Below are 24,804 nucleotides of genomic sequence, written 5' to 3'. Positions count from 1 at the left end.
TACTCAACTTGATAGTCTTCAGTAGGTTGTGGGTTGGTACAATTAACACAAGCCTGAGCTTGGTTAACCTGCTGCGGTTACGTCTTCAATTCTCCGAGTTGTTTAGCAAGAGATTCCATCTTATCTGTGAGGTATTTGATGGCCTCCATTTGATTGTTAAGTGCAGAGAGTGGGGCAGATGATGAAGTTGTTTCACCACTGTTCCAGTCATGATGATGCATCGTCATGTTCTCGAGCAATTCCCATGCTTCATCTGCGGTTTGGTTCATCAGATTCCCTTGAGCTGCTGCATCGATCGTCGTCCTATGATTTATCGTAAGACCATTGTAGAAGGTACAGATTTGGGCTGACCGTTCTAACTGGTGATTAGGGCACTTCTTCAGCAGGGTTTTGAAACGCTCCCATGCAGTGTAAAGAGATTCATCATAACTTTGTTTGAAGTTAATGATGTCATTCTTCAGTTTGGTTTGTTTAGAAGGAGGGAAATATTTGGTTAGGAATTTAGTCGCCATCTCCGTCCATGACGTGATGGAATCTTTTTCCAGTCCTTCAAACCAAGTTTGAGCATGATGAGTGAGAGAATAGGGGAACAAGTATAGCCGGACTATATCTTGTCCTATCCCTGGCTGTTTGTAGGAGTTCGAAAGAGATATGAATTTATCAAGGTGAGAATTAGGATCGTCATTCGGTAATCCATGAAACTGACAGCTATTCTGAATGAGCTGGATAATGTGATGTTTTAACTCGAACGAGTGTCCTTAAATCTCTGGAAATCTGATTGGTCCTCCACGACCTTCAATCGAGTGTTTGGTGTTTTCTGCTAAAGTAACGCGTAACACCATTTGGTTTCTGATTCGTGCTTCTTTGCGTGCTTTAGAGATTATTGCGTCTGGAACAGGTACGAATAACAACGGCCCTGGTCTAGATCGGGTTTGGGTCATACACTAGGTATGCCATTTTGTTTTTAATTTTTCTCAAATAAGCTAAATTATAATAAGCTAAACTAAACTAATCTAATTCTAAGGTAATCTAATTTAATCTAAGGAAATCTAAGGTTACCTAAGGTGGTCTAATCTAAGGTAAACTAGAGTAATCTAAAGTAATCTAACCTAATTAACTAACTATCCTAAGGTGGAATATGTTTTTGGTTCTGGCTACTGATTCCCTGGTATTTCGGTAACAAAGCTCCGCACAAACTATTCAACAAACCAAGTGGCCAGGCCGACTACGGAGAGGTAGGATCCTTTTGGTCCCAATATAATTGGCGACTATTCGGAAAATCTAATAACCAAGTCCGTGTATAATTGTCTTTCTTAGACACCACTAAATGCTTGCGAATAAGTTTGAGTGAAAACAGGATTGCCTGATACCAGTTCCCCGGCAGCGGTGCCAAAAACTATAGTAGGTCTCTTGATATGGCCGAAACGGATGGTTTTTATTTGCGCGGTGTCGTTAGGCAGCGGCTCGCCAGGATCAGCCACTCGTGGGAGAGGGTACTGTTTTAAATTTATATTTAGCAGGGCCTAAATCTTACTACTCCTTATAAGTAAGGAAAGTATGACCTAGAGTCGTATTTTTGAGATATCAGTAACATTGAACCTATATTATAACCTAAGATAGTTAGGGAGTAGTGAATATTTATTTTTGGGATTTTCTAGTTTATAAGATAGATAAAGTAAATGCGATAAAATTTGTAATTCAGATAAGGCTAAAGTAAGTGCATACTATGACTTCATCAGTTATTCTGCCGAGATTATGGAATGCTGGCTCATGAATAGGCAGAGGCCCTGTATTCATTACACTGGTCCTAAACGCCCCTGTCATAAGACATGTCACTGGGTACTGCGTTAGGCTTGAAGATTCTGAATAGACAGCAACGTCCCTTACCCCCGACGTCCGTGTAGTCTGACTACAGGCATACACGTTCAGATGGCTCATCCAATTGAGCGACTCGGTTGGGTGACGTATTAACATTCCAAAATGGTCTAAAATTTCTTAAGCATAATAGAATACATGGTGTACCATATCCGAGAGACGTGATGTGCTTCAATGCTTTAGTTAATGATTGGTAAAAGATAGTTAGGCCCTTAAAAAGAGTTCAACCATAAAGAACACCATGGCCAAGTCAAGTTTGACTTTCATGAACACGTTCGGTTATCCTAACGGTCCAATCCTTTATGTGTCTAAACAAACAGTTCCTTAATTAACTAAGAATCCCTCAAGCGGGGTGCAATGCTTGAGACCGCATTATGGTGCAGTGTACTGGTCAACACTAACCGTGTTCCATGGCCTTACTTAGCAGAGGTACAGCTTACAACAACCGCTGTGCTTCAGCGTGAACGTACGAAATTTATATGCTTGGTTACTACACTAGCATGGTCTAGGACCGTCAATGTACTAGGGGCCTAGTCAGATGTTTCACTACGAAAGAGTCCTCAGTCGGAATCCAAAGCTCGATAGACTTACTACAACCGGTGTGCCTCGGTCGATCTTATGTTGTATCCAATAGACTTCTCTTACCAAGGGGTGACACAGATAGTGTACTCTGAATCGGGGTTCGCGACTTCCCAATAACAGAGCCTATAACTACATTCTATTAGTTGGAAAAGCGATTGAGTTTAAAGCATAATCGGAAAGCATTTCAATAGCATACACAAACCATAATATTATTTTGGAATTATAACTACTTACATCATAGCATACACTAAAGATAACTACTCGCTAATCATGGCAATAATATCATAAAACATTATATAAGATAAAGGATAGAAGTACCAGTAGATTAAATGAGTTCTGAATACAAAAGTGACAACTTCAAGACTCCAGACCGCTCCTAATACAATCTTCAGCGTTCGCCTCCGGGTACTTAATTTCCCGCTCGGAGATGAGAAGACCTTGAAAGTATGACTAATATTGTACAAGAGAGAGAAAGAAGTGAATTGAAGTGTGTGTTAGAATGAATGACAAAGACCCTTTAAATAGACTTGAAAATTGCCAAATACGCCTGGCAGGCCGTTTGGCAGGCCGTATGGCAGGCCGTATTTGGCAGGCCGTATGCAAGGCAGGCCGTTTGGTGGCTCGTGTGGTGGCACGTATATGGCAGGACGTTTCCATACTGGCAGGCCGTATGGCAGGCCGTATGGCAGGCCGTATGGTAGGCCGTATGGCTTGCTGGTCAGCCTGAATTCCCTGGATCGTAACTTGATTTCTTGTCATTCACCGTTTTCGCTCTAGAATCTTCGTTTTAGCTCCAATTCTCTTGATTCTTTTTGCACCGTCTTTGTAATTACTTGTTCTTCAATTCTAACCGATGAAGTGGGTATTTTGCCGACAAAGTTTGAATCTTTCTTGTTTTTGGGCCTTAATACCGGGGTGAAAACGTGACTTTTTAGCCGATATCACTCGCGATTCTTTGTTTGTTGATTGCTTCTTTTATGGCCGCCATTTCTCTGCGTTTTTCAACTAAATTTAGATTTTCACGCAGTTTCTCGCTATTGCTACTTTCATCGAAGGAAGCGATGCGCATAGTTGGCACATTTATTTCGACGGGTATTACAGCCTCGGACCCGTACACCAAGTTGAAAGGTGTTTCATTAGTTGCGCCTTTTGGAGTTGTGCGGTGCACCCATAATACATTAGGTAGCTCATCTATCTAACCCCTTCGACATAATCCAAGCCTTGCTTTTATTCCTAACATGATGTCCCGATTCGTGACCTCACACTGACCATTCTCCTGAGGGTGTGCGACTGATGTAAATGTTTGCTTTATATTCAATTCTTGGCACCAGTCACTGAATGGATTACCTTCGAACTGGGTACCATTGTTGCTTACTATTTCATTTGGTATTCCAAACCGACAGACGATGTTTTCCCATACGAAATTTTGGATTTGCTTGCCCGAAATTGTTTTCAGCGGTTTGGCTTCTACCCACTTTGTAAAATAATCAATTACCACTACCAAAAACTTTACACCCCCATGTCCTGCAGGGAATGGCCCCACTATGTCGATTGCCCATTTGCGGAATGGCCATGGAGACGCGACCGGTATCATTGGATGTCGCGGAGCCTTGCTTACCGGTGCGTGAAGCTGACACGACTGACATTTACGTATCACTTCTGCAGCATCTCTGTACATTGATGGCCAGTAGTATCCGAGCCGCATTATTTTGGACGCAACTGTTTTGTGTCCTGAGTGCAAAGCGCACATTCCCTTGTGTACTTCCAGTATGATTGATTCTGCTTGAGTTGGGTTAAGACACCGTAAACGGGGTCCCAGGAAAGACTTTCTGTATAGAATTCCCTTGTCTAACAAATACATTGGTACTTTCATCTTAATCTTTCTTGCTTCCATTGAATCTATCGGCAATGTACCTTTGTTTAGAAATTATACTATTGGTGTCATCCAACTCTGCTCCTCTTCTTCAACTGCGGCATTTACACTGTCGGTCTCAATGGATTTTACCTTAACTTCTTCAACCCAATTTTCTTTCTTAAAATGGCTGAATGTTAAGGCGGCTAACTTACTAAGCGCATCCGCCTTTTTATTCAACGTTCTTGAAACCTGAGTTATCTGGAATAAATCAAAGTCCACTGCCAGCTCTTTCACAAGTGTCAGATATTTTTGCATTAATTCATCATGTGCTTCAAATATTCTGTTGAATTGGTTTGCAACTAATTGCGAATCAACATATACTGACAGTTCTTTTACCTCCAGATATTTTTCTACCCGCATTCCAGATAACAATGCTTCATACTCAGCTTCATTGTTTGTGACGGGGAAGCTAAATCGTAGCGCGAAGGTATATTCTTCTCCTTCTGGACTTTTTAGGACTATTCCTGCCCCTGCGCCTTCTAGAACACAAGCCCCATCTGTGTGCATTTTCCATAACTGTTCGGGCGGAGGTGGTATTTCTTTTGATTCATGCGAGACTTCGATATTGTAGTGACCCGAACTTTTCCATGTTTATATATATTAATTGAGATTGATATTTACATGATTAAATGTTTCCAACATGTTAAGCAATCAAACTTGTTAAGACTTGATTAATTGAAATATGTTTCATATAGACATTTGACCACCCAAATTGACCGGTGATTCACGAACGTTAAAACTTGTAAAAACTATATGATGACATATATATGGATATATATATATATATATATATATATATATATATATATATATATATATATATATATATATATATATATATATATATATATATATATATATATATATATATATATATATATATAGTTAACATGATATTATGATAAGTAAACATATCATTAAGTATATTAACAATGAACTACATATGTAAAAACAAGACTACTAACTTAATGATTTTTAAACGAGACATATATGTAACGATTATCGTTGTAAAGACATTTAATGTATATATATCATATTAAGATATATTCATACATGATAATATCATGATAATATAATAATTTAAAATCTCATTTGATATTATAAACATTGGGTTAACAACATTTAACAAGATCGTTAACCTAAAGGTTTCAAAACAACACTTACATGTAACGACTAACGATAACTTAACGACTCAGTTAAAATGTATATACATGTAGTGTTTTAATATGTATTTATACACTTTTGAAATACTTCAATACACTTATCAAAATACTTCTACTTAACAAAAATTCTTACAATTACATCCTCGTTCAGTTTCATCAACAATTCTACTCGTATGCACCCGTATTCGTACTCGTACAATACACAGCATTTAGACGTATGTACTATTGGTATATACACTCCAATGATCAGCTCTTAGCAGCCCATGTGAGTCACCTAACACATGTGGGAACCATAATTTGGCAACTAGCATGAAATATCTCATAAAATTACAAAAATATGAGTAATCATTCATGACTTATTTACATGAAAACAAAATTACATATCCTTTATATCTAATCCATACACCAACGACCAAAAACACCTACAAACACTTTCATTCTTCAATTTTCTTCATCTAATTGATCTCTCTCAAGTTCTATCTTCAAGTTCTAAGTGTTCTTCATAAATTCTACAAGTTCTAGTTACATAAAATCAAGAATACTTTCAAGTTTGCTAGCTCACTTCCAATCTTGTAAGGTGATCATCCAACCTCAAGAAATCTTTGTTTCTTACAGTAGGTTATCATTCTAATACAAGGTAATAATCATATTCAAACTTTGGTTCAATTTCTATAACTATAACAATCTTATTTCAAGTGATGATCTTACTTGAACTTGTTTTCGTGTCATGATTCTGCTTCAAGAACTTCGAGCCATCCAAGGATCCGTTGAAGCTAGATCCATTTTTATCTTTTCCAGTAGGTTTATCCAAGGAACTTAAGGTATTAATGATGTTCATAACATCATTCAATTCATACATATAAAGCTATCTTATTCGAAGGTTTAAACTTGTAATCACTAGAACATAGTTTAGTTAATTCTAAACTTGTTCGCAAACAAAAGTTAATCCTTCTAACTTGACTTTTAAAATCAACTAAACACATGTTCTATATCTATATGATATGCTAACTTAATGATTTAAAACCTGGAAACACGAAAAACACTGTAAAACCGAATTTACGCCGTCGTAGTAACACCGCGGGCTGTTTTGGGTTAGTTAATTAAAAACTATGATAAACTTTGATTTAAAATTTATTCTTCTGGGAAAATGATTTTGCTTATGAACATGAAACTATATCCAAAAATCATGGTTAAACTCAAAGTGTAAGTATGTTTTCTAAAATGGTCATCTAGACGTCGTTCTTTCGACTGAAATGACTACCTTTACAAAAATAACTTGTAACTTATATTTCCGACTATAAACCTATACTTTTTCTGTTTAGATTCAAAAAATAGAGTTCAATATGAAACCATAGCAATTTGATTCACTCAAAACGGATTTAAAATGAAGAAGTTATGGGTAAAACAAGATTGGATAATTTTTCTCATTTTAGCTACATGAAAATTGGTAACAAATCTATTCCAACCATAACTTAATCAACTTGTATTGTATATTATGTAATTTTGAGATACCATAGACACGTATACAATGTTTCGACCTATCATGTCGACACATCTATATATATTTCGGAACAACCATAGACACTCTATATGTGAATGTTGGAGTTAGCTATACAGGGTTGAGGTTGATTCCAAAATATATATAGTTTGAGTTGTGATCAATACTGAGATACGCATACACTGGGTCGTGGATTGATTCAAGATAATATTTATCGATTTATTTCTGAACATCTAACTGTGGACAACTAGTTGTAGGTTACTAACGAGGACAGCTGACTTAATAAACTTAAAACATCAAAATATATTAAAAGTGTTGTAAATATATTTTGAACATACTTTGATATATATGTATATATTGTTATAGGTTCGTGAATCAACCAGTGGCCAAGTCTTACTTCCCGACGAAGTAAAAATCTGTGAAAGTGAGTTATAGTCTCACTTTTAAAATCTAATATTTTTGGGATGAGAATACATGCAGGTTTTATAAATGATTTACAAAATAGACACAAGTACGTGAAACTACATTCTATGGTTGAATTATCGAAATCGAATATGCCCCTTTTTATTAAGTCTGGTAATCTAAGAATTAGGGAACAGACACCCTAATTGACGCGAATCCTAAAGATAGATCTATTGGGCCTAACAAACCCTATCCAAAGTACCGGATGCTTTAGTACTTCGAAATTTATATCATATCCGAAGGGTGTCCCGGAATGATGGGGATATTCTTATATATGCATCTTGTTAATGTCGATTACCAGGTGTTCACCATATGAATAATTTTTATCTCTATGTATGGGATGTATATTGAAATATGAAATCTTGTGGTCTATTGTTACGATTTGATATATATAGGTTAAACCTATAACTCACCAACATTTTTGTTGACGTTTTAAGCATGTTTATTTTCAGGTGATTATTAAGAGCTTCCCCTGTCGCATACTTAAATAAGGACGATATTTGGAGTCCATGCTTGTATGATATTGTGTAAAAACTGCATTCAAGAAACTTATTTTGTTGTAACATATTTGTATTGTAAACCATTATGTAATGGTCGTGTGTAAACATGATATTTTAGATTATCATTATTTGATAATCTACGTAAAGCTTTTTAAACCTTTATTGATGAAATAAAGGTTATGGTTTATTTTAAAATGAATGCAGTCTTTGAAAAACGTCTCATATAGAGGTCAAAACCTCGCAACGAAATCAATTAATATGGAACGTTTTTAATCAATAAGAACGGGACATTTCAGATATCACCGGCTGTTTCAGCCAGATAATCTGCTAGGACTTGTCCTTTTACCGCACTTCTTGGTGAGAAGCTTATCTCATGCTCTCCCAATTCAATAGCCCATTTGGCCATGCGACCAGAATTTTCTGGTTTATATAGCACCTGCTCAACAAGTATCAGCGAATGTAAATTTGCTAGAATTTATCAAGCAATTTAATATTTGTTGACAACACATTGTTGTTTGTCATACCTGCTTTATTAGCTGATCTGTTATGACCATTATTGGATGCGCTTGGAAATATCTCCTTAAGCGTCTAGCAGTATGCACGAGTGCATAAACCAATTTTTCAATTGCAGGATAGTTTAACTCGCTCCCTGTTAAAGCTTTGCTAACAAAATATACAGGCATTTGTACCTGTCTTCACATCATAATTATATGATTTTAAATGTCTATTGATTGAAAATTAGCTATTTTAAATTTTATAGTGCGTACCTGTCCCCTGTTTGCTATCAATACTGAACTTATTACTTCTTTCGATGCTGCTAAGTATAATATGAACGTTTCTCCCGCAATCGGCGCAGTCATTGTTGGCAACTCTTTCAGCAACTTTTTCATTTCTTGAAACGCCACTTCTGCTTCCTCCGTCCACTTGAAATCCGTTTTCTTTAAGCAATTCTTCAGTGTCCCAAAAAAGGGAAGTGATCGCTCTGCGGATTTTGATAAGAACCTTGTTAATGCCGCCAACATACCCGTTAAACTTTGTACCTCTTTTTTATTTCTGGGTGACGACATATTCTCGATTGCCTATATTTTCTTTGGATTTGCGCGTATCCCGCGCTCAGTTATTATATGACCGAGAAACTTTCCTTCTTCTTCTCCAAAAATACACTTCGACGGGTTGAGCTTCATATTTATCTTCCTTAATGATGCAAACGTTTCTAATATATCTTCCAACAAACCTTGTTCTGTTGTGCTCTTTATAACTAAGTCATCAACGTATGCTTCTAAGTTTCTGCCAATCTGACCTTTGAAAGCCTCGTCTATTACTCGTTGGTATGTTGCTCCGACGTTTTTTTAAAACAAATGGCATCTTGGTATAGCAGTATATGCCCTGACTTGTGTGAAAAGCAGTTTTATCCTCATCGTCTGCTGCCATCTGTATCTGATGGTATCCTTTGTACGCATCCAAAAAACATTTGTATCAGAAGCCAGCTAGCGACTCAACTTTCCAGTCTATTTCTGGTAGAGGATAATTGTCCTTGGGACAGGCTTTATTAATATCCGTGAAGTCAACACACATGCGCCAAGACCCATCAGGCTTTTTTACCAGTACTTGGTTTGCTACCCACGTTTGGTACCTTACTTCTCGTAATATGTTTTCTTTGACCAACTTATCGACTTCTGCCTTCAACCATTCGCTTCTTTCTGGTGCCACACCGCGTTTCTTTTGTCGCACTGGTGTCAAACTTGGATTTGCGTTAAGTTTATGCTTAGCAATTTCTCTTGGCACGCCCGTCATGTCCGCTTCGTTCCATGCAAAGAAATCCGTGTTAGAAGCTAATATATTACGAAGCTTAAACTTTGTCTCTTCAGACAACCCTCCGCCGATTTTAATTTTTTGTTCTGGATGTCGCGGATTTGTAATGATCATGCGGCTTCGAGGCTGTTCTGCCTCACTTGGCTGTTTTTCTGCTTGTTCCACAGCCTCGACACTTGCATCTTGTTTTTCTGACCTTATCGTTGCAATTCCTAATGGCGTTGGGAATTTGACAAGACCATGCACTGTGGAAGGGATAACTGCCAATTTTTGCAAAGTTGTGCGTCCTAAATGCGCATTGTATTTTGAGTAAGACCTTACGAAATAAAATTCTACTGTTGTACTTCTTACTAACTCCTTATTATCATCATCTACCAGCTCCAGTTCTAATTCAATGATCCCGATTGGCCATACGGACTCCCCAGAAAATCCTGATAAAGCGGTGTTAGGGGCCACTAGCTTGGCTCGCACAGCCCCTGGCAGTAAGCGAAAACAATGTTCGTACATTATATCAACACCGCAACCGGTGTCTATATGTAATCGCTTGATGATGTACCCGCAACTTTTAACGCGTCCTTTAATTGTGATGGGCGCATCCGAGGGTTCCTGTTCTATGGCCGGGAACATGATGGGAGTGTTTTCCCATTCTTCAGATACTTCTAACTTGCGTCACTGATTTGTGGTTACCATATTTATGGTTTTATCCATTTCCTTACCCGCATTCTTCTTTTGCCATGGATATTTATTTTCTCCTTTTGGCTTATCGATCAGTGCTCTTACACTTTTCTTCAGGTGTTGCAATCTTCTTCTTTTGAGTTCAGCAACTACCTTTTCGATTAGATGCCGACATTCGTTGGTTTCATGACCGTAATCATCATGAAAATCACAAAATTTGCTTTTGTCTCTATTCCCATACTTTGACAAAGGCACAGGGGGGTCGAAGCTTTTTCATAATGCCTCTGTAGCCAAAATTTCTTTTGGTGTTTTTGTGAGGTCTTTTATTAGCGCAACATTCTCGGTGTGGCTGCTTTTAAACATCCGACTTCCTCCCCCTTTGTTGTTGTTGAATTTGCGATACTTGTCATTATGATAGTTACCACTCCTGGGTTGCCCATTACCACCATAACGCATACCAGACTCTGACCCTCTTCTCTGCGCTTGATAATAATCATCGTCGATGTCCATACTTGAAGAGGTGCTTCTGCAATTTTGTTTTATGTCTTCTTGTGCCCGCATGTAATCATGCGTTTCTTTTACGGCTTCTGCAAAAGTTTCTGGCACTCTTCTACGTAACCGCTGCCATAAAGATATGTGTCTGTCGGTATCTATACAATGTATAAAGCCTGACACCTTCGGGCTTTCTGGCAAGTCTTGTATTTTGGCCACCTCCTTGGTGTATCTGTCTATTATCACTCCTAAGCTTTCTTTCGATTTCTGCTTAATGTCGTGGCATTCGACATGTGTTCTTTTGCGTGCGCGCAAGTTGTGGAAGTTTAATAAAAATCTTGAGCGCAAATCCGCAAAACATGTAACGCTTTGGGCTGGAAAATTATTGAACTATTCCCTTGCTACTCCTTGCAGCACTATTGGTAGCATATGGCATGCTACTGTATCACCCCAGCTGTGTGTTCTTACAGTTCCTTCAAATTTTTACAAGAAGTCATCCGGATCTAATAACCCATCATAACTTCCGAGTGTTAGAGGCAATACAGGTGCGACTATGAAGGGATGATTGGCAATATGTGGCACAAGCTTTTCCATTATGGGAGCTAATTCAAGGCTTTGCTTAGCTTTTTGCCCTTGCATCACTGCGAACCAATTGTTCATAAATTCTTGTACCCGTGCTGGCTCATTAAAAGCTGGTGCCAAGTATGGTAGCGCGACTTACTGCAATTGAGATATGAAGCTGTTTGATTGAGTTGCGATATAGTGCGCCCCGCTATATTGGTTGCTTGCAACAGTATGGACTGGTTGCCAAGACGCATACGCCGTTGACCCTTGTTGTGGTGTCAGCATGATATATGAACCATCTAGATTTCTCAGACCCACCTGCCTGATTCTTTCCTGAGCCTTCTCGATAGTAACACTTTCAATCGGAATTTCGGGTTCAACCGAGGTGATAATCGGTATGGTGCCCACACATGTAGTTTTAACCTTGAAACCTGGTGGAACGGTTTCGCTTGGAGAATTGAAGCTTAGGTTTTTTGGCGGCAGATCCTCGAATGGTTTGAAACTAGTTCCTGTTTCCAGTAAACTTCCATCGGGAGAGTGCCACCAACTCTTAGATGATTCTTTCAGGACCGTTTCTGATGTGACCAGCCCTGTTTCAACATTTGATGTCGATGGAGGCTTTGATGCGCCTTTGGTTGGTGCTGGTGGTGTCGACGGTGTATTTGTAACAGTCGTCGTAGGTGTTTGAAACCCTGGACTTACTGGAGTGTCCGATCGCCCTTGATTTTTGGCACTCTTACTTCCTCCACCCATTCTTGCTGACAATTTAAAACCTGAAAGTGACCGATTAATTAAACAAAAAAGTTTTATGGAAAAAAGATACGTATAATGAATCATACACAACATAAATTCCAATCTTGTTTGTTTCATATAACCGGTCCCACGGATGGCGCCAAATGATCAAGCATATTTTCACGAGGTCAAGGTGAACTTACGCTTGAGTGCATAACAGGGTTTAAGGACTGACAACATTTGGACCTCCGACACTTAGTCGTGGATAACCCACATCGGTATCATTTTGATTCCGACAGGGTGGCCGATTTGAGAGTCCACCAACAACCTAGCATACGAGGTTGAGTGGCCCAAAGACATGAAGGTTTTATAGTTCGAGACATACCTGAAAGTCTTGAAGATCGTAAGAAGCTTTATTCGTACGATGAAGATTTGTATGTTGTGGTTTACGTGTGAGTAAACGAATGAATGTATATGTTTTTAGGGTTTATGAGCTGTGTATTTATAGGCTCACAAATTAGAGTCTCGGTAGAATATCTTCCCTAATTAAATGCAATCTTATCCCAACTAACTTTCGTTATTTAAGGAAAAGAATCCGAATTGATTATACTGTACATTCTTCTAGAATGTACTGGACCCTTATGCAAGTATACGAAACTCGCATCAGATGGTATAGGCGCATGAGGTGCGGCTATACCCGTGTCAAATGATGGCGATTCGCGTGCGTTTTGGGGCTTTGGATGCGCAATCCGCATAGTCTTGTGGATATGCGTATCATTATGTGACATGTGAAATTTTATGGATTATAAAAGTTTTAACTGATTTACATTGTAACAACTTGTTACCTGTCAGACTTTTCTGTGATAATAGATCTGCAATTCAACTTGCAGCTAATCCTATCTTTCATGAAAGGTCAAAGCATTTTGAAATAGATTTGCATGTTTTAAGACAAAAGTCTATTTCAGGTGTCATTGAAATTGTTAACATAGATTCTGAAAAGCAGATTGCAGATATATTCACAAAGGGGTTGGGTGTTAATCAACATAACTTCTTTTGTGATCTTTTGAATCTTGTTGACATGTTCCATGCTTAGAATAAGGGGGCATGTTAAAATATATATCTAATCTAGCATGGAATATGAATTATTTTGTTCTTATTGTGTTGGTGTGTTTCAGGTTTATCAGGATTGATCAAATGCCTTTGTTTATGGTGTTTTTGCTCTATTGGAATGTGAGTGATTATCTGGAGGTCTTGGTGTCACGTTGTAGTAGTTTGGGCTTGGATCAGTTTATTATATCTACTTGGGCTGCTGGACAAGATTTTTAAATTATTGGCATATTGGCCCATTGTTGGTGTTATTCGGCTGGTTCGATTGTTAGAGATTATTAACGAGAACATATTGTTCAAGTTATTCTGTAATAGTTAGTGTGTATTGTTTTTTCTTGTGTGAGATTTCTGAGTATTCATGTATTCTGGATGATTTGATTTGATTAGAGTATTGATATTGTGGTTGAATCTTCATCTATTATATTTCTTGACATGTAGAATTTTCAAAATGAGAGATATTAATAAAGAAACTGTAATGTGGGTATGGGTTCAGATATTATGAGAATCGATCCGGAAAAAAAGATTTTGTGGGACACGATTAATGGTAAGTTGAAGATGGCGGGTACCATCGATTGATGGAGAAGCTCCGGTGTCTCACGGTTGTTTTTTTTATTTTCTTTGACATTCATAGCTTGAATGTTGTAGATGTTTAGTTTTACGTAGTCGTTCGATATAGGTTGTTTTTATCTTGATGGGTTGTGAGGTTGTTTTTCTTGAGGTTGTTTCGTGAGGAGGTTCAGTAGAATACACAGGTTTTTGGGTGCAATGATTTAATTCGAAAGATTATTTTAACCCATTAATTCTTTGTTTTTTACAGGGCGTTACCTAACCTATGCTTTACATCGGGATGCTGCTTAGTATGTTTGCTTCGCATAGGTGTATATATATGTATATATATGTATATATATATATATGTATATATACATATATATATGTATATATATATATATATGTATATATACATATATATATATAGTGGTAGAATTAAGAGGGAAGTAACCAATCGGGGGGAAGCAAAACTTTTTTTTTTCGTTTTTTGAAAAAAAAACTTTGTTCACGAACATTATAGATTGGATAAAAATATAAACATTTAATAAAGACACTTTGTGATAAATGTTTTTATTTTGGCGGAAAAATGCTCGAAGAAGTAATATATAACAATTATCGTGTTTTTCGAGCGTATGTTGAGGTTTTAGATATTAGGGTTTAGATATTAGGGTTTAGAAATTTAGGGTTTAGGGTTTAGATTTAGGGTTTAGATTTAGGATTTAGATTGAGTTTTTAACACGAACGGTTTAGAGTTTTGGGTTTAGGGTTTAGGATTTAGGGTTTGGTGTTTTGGGTTTATGGAATAAACCCAAAACACCACACCCTAAGCCCTAAACTCTAAATCGGGCTAAATTTTACTTCACAAAACATGAAAAAGAAATGTTAACATTCTTCACGGTCAATATTATCTTGAATGTTATTTTTGTCGATCGTTTTCCCGCCTAAATAATAACATTCATCACGAAGTGTTGTGTGATCTTGATGCTTGAAAAAAAAATCCAAAAAAAAGAAAAAAAAAATTTTACTTCCCCCGCTTCCCCCCGATTGGTTACTTCCCCATTGATCATGCCCCTATATATATATATATATATATATATATATATATATATATATATATATATATATATATATATATATATATATATATATATATATAATCATACGTGTAGGTTGCGAGACTCTGCCTTGGGAGTAACGAGATGTTGCATAAGTCTCACTTTGACCGATTTGACCAAGTTTTTACTGAATTTTTACCGCTTTTGTTCGGTCATGTGAGTAATCCCATGTTTGGCCAATTTTTAACTGATATACGAGTACACCCGAGTTTTAGTCAAGATCTGACCAACTAAAATCACTATTCAGATAAAAAAAAAGACTAGATTTGGTAACAACCATTTTACCGCGTTTTACTCTTAATTTGTTTTACTACTGATGAAAAAGAAAATCAATCTAATGTGCTTGCTCTTAAATAGTATAATCTATGTTTTTATTAAATAATATCCAAAATTCAAAAATGGTTAATAGTCGCCACCTTTTAATATGTAATATCACGTTGTCCATTTTGACCATTTATTAAACAAAAATGTCAATTTTGTTTATGGTTAATCAAGTAAGAGGAGTAATGTTTTAAAAGTAGCTTGAATTACTTGTGTCAGATTGGTTTTTTAGTGTCAAAAAATGGGATGAAAAAATTCCTTTTACGTCAAAGGTTTGACCAAATTTTATCTAAGTTTTACTAACTTTCATTTACATGTAACCAAGTTTGTACAGGAGAACGTACAAGGCATCATAATCACTACTCATTTTCTGTTACTGATAATGCTAAAAACTAACATATATTTTATAGCATTATCTCTCAAGAAAGACAAGCTTTTGGTTGCAATTGTTCTATTTACAAGTGATATTCGTTTAAATAATAAAAGGTGAAGACAAAAGACAGATTCGACGATTTGAATACGCAAACGACCAAAAAGCTAAAAAGTACAAAATACAATCAAAGTGGTTCAAATTATTGATGAGAAACGTCTCAAAATTGCAAGAGTACAAGACGCGAAACGCAAAGTACAAGATATTAAATTGTACGCAAGGACGTTCGAAAATCCGGAACCGGGACCAGAGTCAACTCTCAACGCTCGACGCAACGGACTAAAAATTACAAGTCAACTATGCACATGAATATAATATAATATATAATTAATTCTTAAAATTATATATATATTATATTATTTAATAAAACCGTCGGCAAATAAAAAATAAAAGATCCTGAGCTGTAAAAAGTGCCCATGCGATCGCATGGCCAGAAGGCACAAGATCCATGCGGTCGCATGGATCATTGTAGCAGGCCACATCTTATAAAAAGCAACGAATTCAGCCGATTTATTACACCTAATTCAATCTCTCACTCTCTACGATATATATATATATATATATATATATATATATATATATATATATATATATAATATATATAATTTTAATTTTAATTTTAATTTAATAATAAGGGTATGTTAGCGAATGTTGTAAGTGTGTAAGTCGAAATTCGGTCCGTGTAAAGCTACGCTATTATTAATCATTGTAAGTTATGTTCAACCTTTTTAAATTAATGTCTCGTAGCTAAGTTATTATTATGCTTATTTAAATTGAAGTAATCGTGATGTTGGACTAAAATATTAAAGATGGGGTAATTGGACTTTGTACCATAATTGGGGTTTGGACAAAAGAACGATACTTGTGGAAATTGGACTATGGGCTATTAATGGGCTTTATATTTGTTTAATTGAATGATAGTTCGTTAATTTAATAAAAAGATTTACAATTGGACGTACCTATAAATAACCACATACACTCGATCGGACACGATGGGCGGGATATTTATAAGTACTAATAATCGTTCATTTAACTGGACACGGGAATGGATTAATAGTCAATGGAATTATTAAAACAGGGGTGAATTACATACAAGAAAAATTGGTGTAATTATAGTTTAAGTCCCCAATTAGTTGAAATATTTGACTTCGGATATAAGGATAATTTGACGAGGACACTCGCACTTTATATTTATGACTGATGGACTGTTATGGACAAAAACCAAATGGACATATTGAATAATCCAGGACAAAGGACAATTAACCCATGGTAATAAACTAAAATCAACACGTCAAACATCATGATTACGGAAGTTTAAATAAGCATAATTCCTTTATTTCATATTTCATCGCACTTTTATTTACTGTCATTCTATTTAATTGCACTTTTAATTATCGTACTTTTTAATTATCGCAATTTTATTTATTGTCATTTTATTTATCGCACTTTAATTTATCGCACTTTAATTATTGTTATTTACTTTACGTTTTAAATTAAGTTATATTTATTTTTAATATTTTACATTAGGTTTTAACTGCGACTAAAGTTTTAAAATCGACAAACCGGTCATTAAACGGTAAAAAATCCCCTTTTATAATAATAATACTACTTATATATTTATATATTTTTATACAAATATAGTTTTAAAAATATAGCGTTAAACTTGTCTAGTTCCCTGTGGACGAACCGGACTTACTAAAAACTACACTATTGTACGATTAGGTACACTGCCTATAAGTGTTGTAGCAAGGTTTAGGTATATCCACTGTATAAATAAATAAATAACTTGTGTAAAATTGTATCGTATTTAATAGTATTTCGTAGTAAAAATATAACTATTTCGTATACACCTCTACGCACATCAAGTATTTTTGGCGCCGCTGCCGGGGACTGCTTAAACGCCGGAAGCGAAACGCTATATATATATAAAAAATTTAATTTACTTTTGTAAAAATACGTTTTAAATATTAAAAATAAAAATTTAAAACATAATAAAAAAAGAGAGTAAAACAAAAATATATATTTTATAAAGTATAAAAGTATTTTTTTTTAGATCTTAAAAATATAAGTGTATTTTAATTACTTATTTTAAATTTTGTAAAAAAATCAAAGTAAAAAAATAAAAAAAATAAAAAATAAAAAATAAAAAAATAGAAACTGAGCCTGCATTTTTCGACCTGCATTTAAACTGAAACTGCAAGCCATGCGATCGCATGGCTCGATTGTAGAAAACTCATGCGACCGCATGGTACCCTCTGACAGGTCTGATCATTAGTTGGTACGTTTAGCATTGTCCTTTTTTTATGTGGACCGTCTTTGTAGTTCATCAAAATGATGTTGAGACTTAAGAGTCATATAACTAAAAGTAAAACGATTATATTGATGATAATTTTTAACAATCGGTGATAAGCCTTTAAGTAATCAACCAATCAATTACTACTATATTTGGTCTTTACTGTAGTGACCCGAACTTTTCCATTATTATATATTATATGAGATTAATATTTACATGAATAAATATTTCCAACATGTTAAACAATCAAACTTATTAAGACTTGATTATTTGAAACGGTTTTTGTGTTAACGTTTGACCACCCAGTTTGTCCGATGATTCACGAACGTTATAACTTGTATATGACATGATATTATATATATGAACATATATATATGTTTAGCATGATGAAATGATAATTAAAGTATCTCATTATGTATATTAACAATGAACCTTATACATAAAACAAGACTACTAACTTAAGAAATTCAAAACGATATCTATACGTAACGATTATCGTTGTAATAACGTCTTAATATTTATATATCATATTAAAATATATTAGTACATCATGTTATCATTATAATGTAATAATTTAACATCTCATTAAATATAATAACAATGGGATTAATTACATTTAACGAAATCGTTAACTTAAAGGTTTCGAAACAACACTTACATGTAACAACTAACGATGACTTAACGACTCAGTTAAAATGCATATACATATAGTGTATTAATATGTATTAGTATACTTTTAAAAGACTTCATGACACATATCAAAGTGCTTTTACTTAACAAAAATGCTTACAATTACATTCTCATTCATTTTCATCAACAATTCTACTCGTATGCACCCGTATTCGTACTCGTACAATACACAGCTCCTAGATGTACATACTATTAGTATATACATTTCAATAATCAGCTCTTAGCAGCCCTTAATGAGTCATCAAACATGTGGGAACCATTCTTTGTAATATAGTATGAATTATTTAGCAAGATTACAAAAATATTATTAATCATTCATGACTTATTTACAAGAAAATAAACTTACATATCCTTTATATCTAATCCATATATCACGACCTAAAACACATACAAACACCTTCATTCTTCAATTTTCTTCATCTAATTGAACTCTCTCAAGTTCTATCTTCAAGTTCTAAGTGTTCTTCATAAATTCTATAAGTTCTAGTTTCATAAAATCAAGAATACTTTCAAGTTTGCAAATATACTTCCAAGCTTTCTAATCCATTCCAAATAATCATCTAAGATCAAGAAACCTTTGTTACTTACAGTAGATTATCATTCTAATTCAAGTTAATACTCATATTCAAACTTTGATTCAATTTCTATAACTATAACTATCTTAATTCGAGTAGAAAATCTTACTTGAACTTGTTTTTGTGTTATGATTCTACTTCAAGAACTTCCAAGCCATCCAAGATCCTTTGAAGCTCTAGATCATTTCTTATTATTTCCAGTAGGTTTACCTACTATACTTGAGGTAGTAATGATGTTCATAACATCATTCGATTCATATATATATATATATATATATATATATATATATAACTATCTTATTCGAAGATTTAAACTTGTAATCACTAGAACATAGTTTAGTTAATTCTAACTTGTTCGCAAACAAAGTTAATCCTTCTAACTTAACTTTAAAATCAACTAAACACATATTCTATATCTATATAATATGCTAACTTAATGATTTAAAACCTGGAAACACGAAGAACACCGTAAAATCGGACATACGCTGTCGTAGTAAAACCGGGGACTGTTTTGGGTTAGATAATTAAAACCTATGATAAACTTTGATTTAAAAGTTGCTCTTCTGGGAAAATGATTTTTCTTATGAACATGAAACTATATCAAAAAATCAAGGTTAAACTCAAAGTGGAAATATGTTTTTCAAAATGGTCATCAAGACGTCATTTTTTTGACTGAAATAACTACCTCTACAAAAATGACTTTTAACATATATTTTTGACTATAAACCTATACTTTTTCTGTTTAATTTCATAAAATACAGTTCAATATGAAACCATAGCAAGTTGATTCACTCAAAACGGATTTAAAACGAAGAAGTTATGGGTAAAACAAAATTGGTTAAAAATGATTAATTTGACTACGGGATGAATTGAAAAAAATCTATACTAACCATATCCTAACTTACTTATATTGTATTATACATGTATTCTAACATATATTATGTAATCTTGATAGACCATTGACACGTATACTATGTTTTGACATATCATATCGACGTCATATATATATATATATATATATATATATATATATATATATATATATATATATATATATATATATATATATATATATATATATATATATATATATTATTTGGAACAACCATAGACACTCTATATGCGATAATGTTCGAGTTAGCTATGCAGGGTTGAGGTTGATTCCAAAATAATATATATACTTTGAGTTGTGATCGAGTCTGAGACTTGTATACACTGGGTCATGGATTGATTCGAGATAATATATATTGATTTATTTTTGTACTACTAACTGTGGACAACAAATTGTGGACTACGAACGTTGGACTGTTAAGTTAACAAACTTAAATCGTTAAAACATAATAAAACATATTGTGAATATATTTCGATCATACTTTGATATAAATATATATATGTATATATTTGTTATAGGTTCGTGAATCGACCAGTGGCCAAGTGTTATTTTCCGACGAAGTGATAATCTGTGAAAGTGAGTTATAGTCCCATTTTTACTATCGAATATTTTTGAGATGAGAATACATGCATTTTTATAAATGATTTACAAAATAGACACAAGTACTTAAAAATTACATTCTATGATTGTATTATCTTATTGAATATCACCCTTTTGCTTGGTAACCTAAGAATTAGTGAACGCCACTAATTGACACGAATCCTGAAGATAGATCTATGGGCCTAACGAACCCCATCCAGGTTATGGATGCTTTAGTACTTCGCTTTTTATATACAGATGAGTGTACCTGTATATTTGGGGATATTCTATATGCATTTGTTAATGTCGGTTACCAGGTGTTCTTCATATGAATGGTTTTTATACATATGAGTGTTCCTGTATTATATTTTTTTGCAGATGAGTGTTCCTACAGTTAATTATGAAAAATGAAATCTTGTGGTCTATTAATATAATTTGATATATAGGTTAAACCTATAACTCACCAACATTTTTGTTGACATTTAAAAGGTGATTATTAAGAGCTTCTGCTGTTGCATGCTAAATAAAGATAGGATTAGAGTCTGCATGCTTGTACAATATTGTTTAAAAACTGCGTTCGAAGACTTAAGTTGTTGTGTAATATTATTGTAAACTATTATGAAATGGTCGTGTGAAAACGCTACATTTTAGATTATCATTATTTAATAATCTTCGTAATATTTTAAACCTTTATCGCAAATATAAAGGTTATGGTTTGTTTCAAAAATCGAATGTAGTCTTTGAAAAACGTCTCATATAGAGGTCAAAACCTCGCAACGAAATCAATTAATATGAAACGTTTATAATTATTATGAACGGGACATTTCAGTTGGTATCCGAGCATTGGTCTTAGAGAACCAGAAATTGCATTAGTGTGTCTTATCGAGTTTGTTAGGATGCATTAGTGAGTCTGGACTTCGACCGTGTTTTCTTTAAAAACGATTGCTTAACACTTTTTGTTGGAAACTACAAATTGTTAACATGTAAATATTATGTGATATATTAATCTCTTAATGTGTTTGATATTGTGTGATAGATGTCTACCTCTAGTACAAATCCCATCGACTCACCGAATAATAATGAAGAGTCGAATATATATTGGGAAGATTCACAAATTCCCGAAGAGGAACCGGAAGAAAAAGAGGTTCCGGAAGAGGAAATATTAGGAATCACAGAAAAATAGATAAATAAAAGAAAATTCTCAACCAATGGACCAAAGTTAAAAATGGTCAATGGTGTTTCCGTCGAGGAAGCAAAATATTGGGAAAATTACCAATTTTGTGATGAATCGGATCCCGATGAGGATTCCGATGATGTTATAGAAATTACCCCGACCCAATTTGAAAAAGTAAAAGAAAACAATAAGGGAAAAGGTATCAAAATAGAAAAATCTAATTCCAACCCCGATGAACTTTATGTTAACATTAAATATCCCGATGGGAAATACCGTCAACACCCGTATTTCTTAAGTTTTAACTATAACCCGGGGACATCTAAGCCCCCAGGTTTTTCTAAACCATTTGTGAAAACAACGGCTCGTATTATAGAAACACCATATATCCCTAGGAAATTAGCGAAACGAACCAAGTCCGAAGAGGAAGAAACAAATGAGTCGGAATGAAGAGTAGTAATCATGTTGTGTAATATATGTATTGTAGTGTGCTTGTACTTCGATGTTAGATGTAAAAATTGCTTGTATTGTTTGTTAATTATCTTTTACAAATCTAATCCTTATCTATTTTACAGTATAAAATACACAATGGACGTTAAGGATAGACAACCAAAAATTTTAAAAGACCTACCAGGGGATATGATTGATGAAATCTTGTCTAGAGTCGGTCAGAATTCATCGGCACAATTATTTACGGCGAAATTAGTTTGTTGAACATTTGAAAGACGTTCCAAGCATGCCTTAGTTTATAAAAGGCTTTCCTTTAAAAGATGGGGTATATCACATTGGGAAAACCTTAAGTTACTCCGTGTTTTCTTTAAAGCATTAAATGCGGGAAACCCAGATGCAATTTTACGCTACGGGTTGAGAACCTATTTTGACTCCACATATCCCAACATAGGACTTCGTTCTTTAGAAAGAGCTTCAAACATGCAACATAAAGAAGCATGTTATGTTTACAGGTGATGTTCGCTTCTCACCAAATTGAGAAAAAGAACATCGGATTGCAACTGTTAAATAAAACATTATCACAAGTGACGGATTCAGTAGTTGGGGTGAGAAATAAGGTTTTTAGATTGTTACGGGGCTGTTGGGCATTACGTAACCCTCGTTCTTTTGACGACGTTAAAACATGCTGTCTTGCCAACGACCACAATGGTTATTTTCCACAAGACCAAGGATGAGAAATAATACTAGTAAAACCCGAATGCATGACTTGTTTCTGGACTTATGAATTACGTGTTTTTATTGCTTTTGCTGAACGGCTTGCGTATTAACTAGAATTGCCTTCTATCAAAGTTATTGTGTAATATATTTCATGCTATATGTAAAATAGCGGTATTGTAAGTTGTAATATTATTTATAATAGTTTGAACTCGAAATATTATTGTAATCAGTTTTTCATATAGAATTGTAGTAGTTGAATTGTTTATTAGCTACTAAGTATGAACTTAACGGGTAGGTACTACCCGAATGGAAAATTATAAAACGCTAATTTGAAGAAAAAGCTTTTATAAATAAGTTCATATTATGCTACGAAATACTATTGACTACTCTTAATATTCTATATGATTAACTTAATTCTTTTGGCTATTTTTGAAGGAAATGGCACCGACTACTCGTCAGAATTTGAACATGAGCGAGGAAGACTTCTGTGTTTTCCTTGCAGCAAACATAGCCGCAGTACAGGCCGCAATGCAAAATAACAACAATAACTCTGGATCTAGCAGTGGAACTAATTCCACAAGAAATCATGTGGGATGTTCCTACAAAGAATTCACTGCTTGTAAACCTCTGGAATTCGATGGAACCGAGGGTCCAATCGGATTAAAACGGTGGACCGAGAAGGTCGAATCGGTGTTTGCCATAAGTAAGTGCACTGAAGAAGACAAAGTAAAGTACGTTACGCATACCTTCACAGGTACTGCGTTAACATGGTGGAACACCTATCTCGAGCAGGTGGAACAAGATGCTACTTACACACTACCGTGGTCGGCATTCAAGCACTTGATGAACGAACATTACCGTCCCAGAAACGAGGTCAATAAGCTCAAATTAGAGCTTAGAGGATTACGAACGCAAGGTTTCGACATTACCACGTACGAACGATGATTCGCAGAGTTGTGCCGATTGTGTCCAAGAGCATTCGAAGATGAAGAAGAGAAGATCGACGCATTTGTAAAAGGGTTACCAGAAAGGATTCAAGAAGATGTGAGTTCACACGAGCCCGCCTCCATAGAAAAGGCAAGTCGAATGGCTCACAAACTCATAAATCAGATTGAGGGAAGGATTAAAGAACAGGAGGCCGAAGAAGCCAACATGAAACAAGTCAAGAGAAAGTGGGAAGAAAACAGTGACAAAAGTCACCAACACAATAACTGTAACAATCACCTCAACAATCATCACAACAATAATCACAAATTCAATCGCACCATTTATCGCAACAACAAACGCCCCAATAACAACAATAACCACTACAACAACCGTCCCAACAACAATTTCAACCGCAACAACAACCCCAACAATAACAACAACAACAAGAGGCAGAAAAATCGATGCCTAAGGTGTGAGAAATATCATTCGGATGACTTTTGTAGGGAGTTATGCACCAAATGCAACAGAACGGGTCACAGTGCTACAAAGTGTGAAGTCTACGGACCAGCGGATAACAAAAATAAAGGAACGTATAACGCCAGAACAAGTATTGCCAACGTTACATGTTTCGGATGCGGGAAGAAGGGTCATTACAGAAATACGTGTCCAAACCTGGGGAATAATAATGGTCAAGGCCGAGGAAGAGTCTTCAACATAA

The 24,804-nt window shown here is 35.0% G+C and overlaps 2 protein-coding genes and 1 non-coding gene across 3 annotated transcripts; 1 reads left to right on the top strand and 2 right to left on the bottom strand.

Moving 5' to 3' along the window:
- The first annotated feature begins 357 nt into the window (after positions 1–357).
- Positions 358–464, top strand: LOC139845947 (small nucleolar RNA R71). The gene has a single exon (XR_011758698.1). It is a non-coding gene; the product is annotated as a small nucleolar RNA R71 (small nucleolar RNA).
- Positions 465–4,384: 3,920 nt separating this feature from the next.
- On the bottom strand, positions 4,385–4,879 carry LOC139840744 (uncharacterized). Its single transcript, XM_071830993.1, has one exon. The coding sequence runs from the start codon at positions 4,877–4,879 to the stop codon at positions 4,385–4,387; it is 495 nt and encodes a 164-aa protein (XP_071687094.1).
- A 4,592-nt stretch (positions 4,880–9,471) lies between these two features.
- Positions 9,472–10,314, bottom strand: LOC139840743 (uncharacterized). The gene has a single exon (XM_071830992.1). It carries the CDS (start codon positions 10,312–10,314, stop codon positions 9,472–9,474), a length of 843 nt encoding a protein of 280 aa, XP_071687093.1.
- Between the last annotated feature and the right edge of the window lie 14,490 nt (positions 10,315–24,804).

The sequence above is a fragment of the Rutidosis leptorrhynchoides genome, chromosome 4, assembly GCF_046630445.1.
Source record: "Rutidosis leptorrhynchoides isolate AG116_Rl617_1_P2 chromosome 4, CSIRO_AGI_Rlap_v1, whole genome shotgun sequence".
Taxonomy (NCBI): Eukaryota; Viridiplantae; Streptophyta; class Magnoliopsida; order Asterales; family Asteraceae; genus Rutidosis; species Rutidosis leptorrhynchoides.
This window is presented reverse-complemented; position numbering and strand designations above follow the sequence as displayed.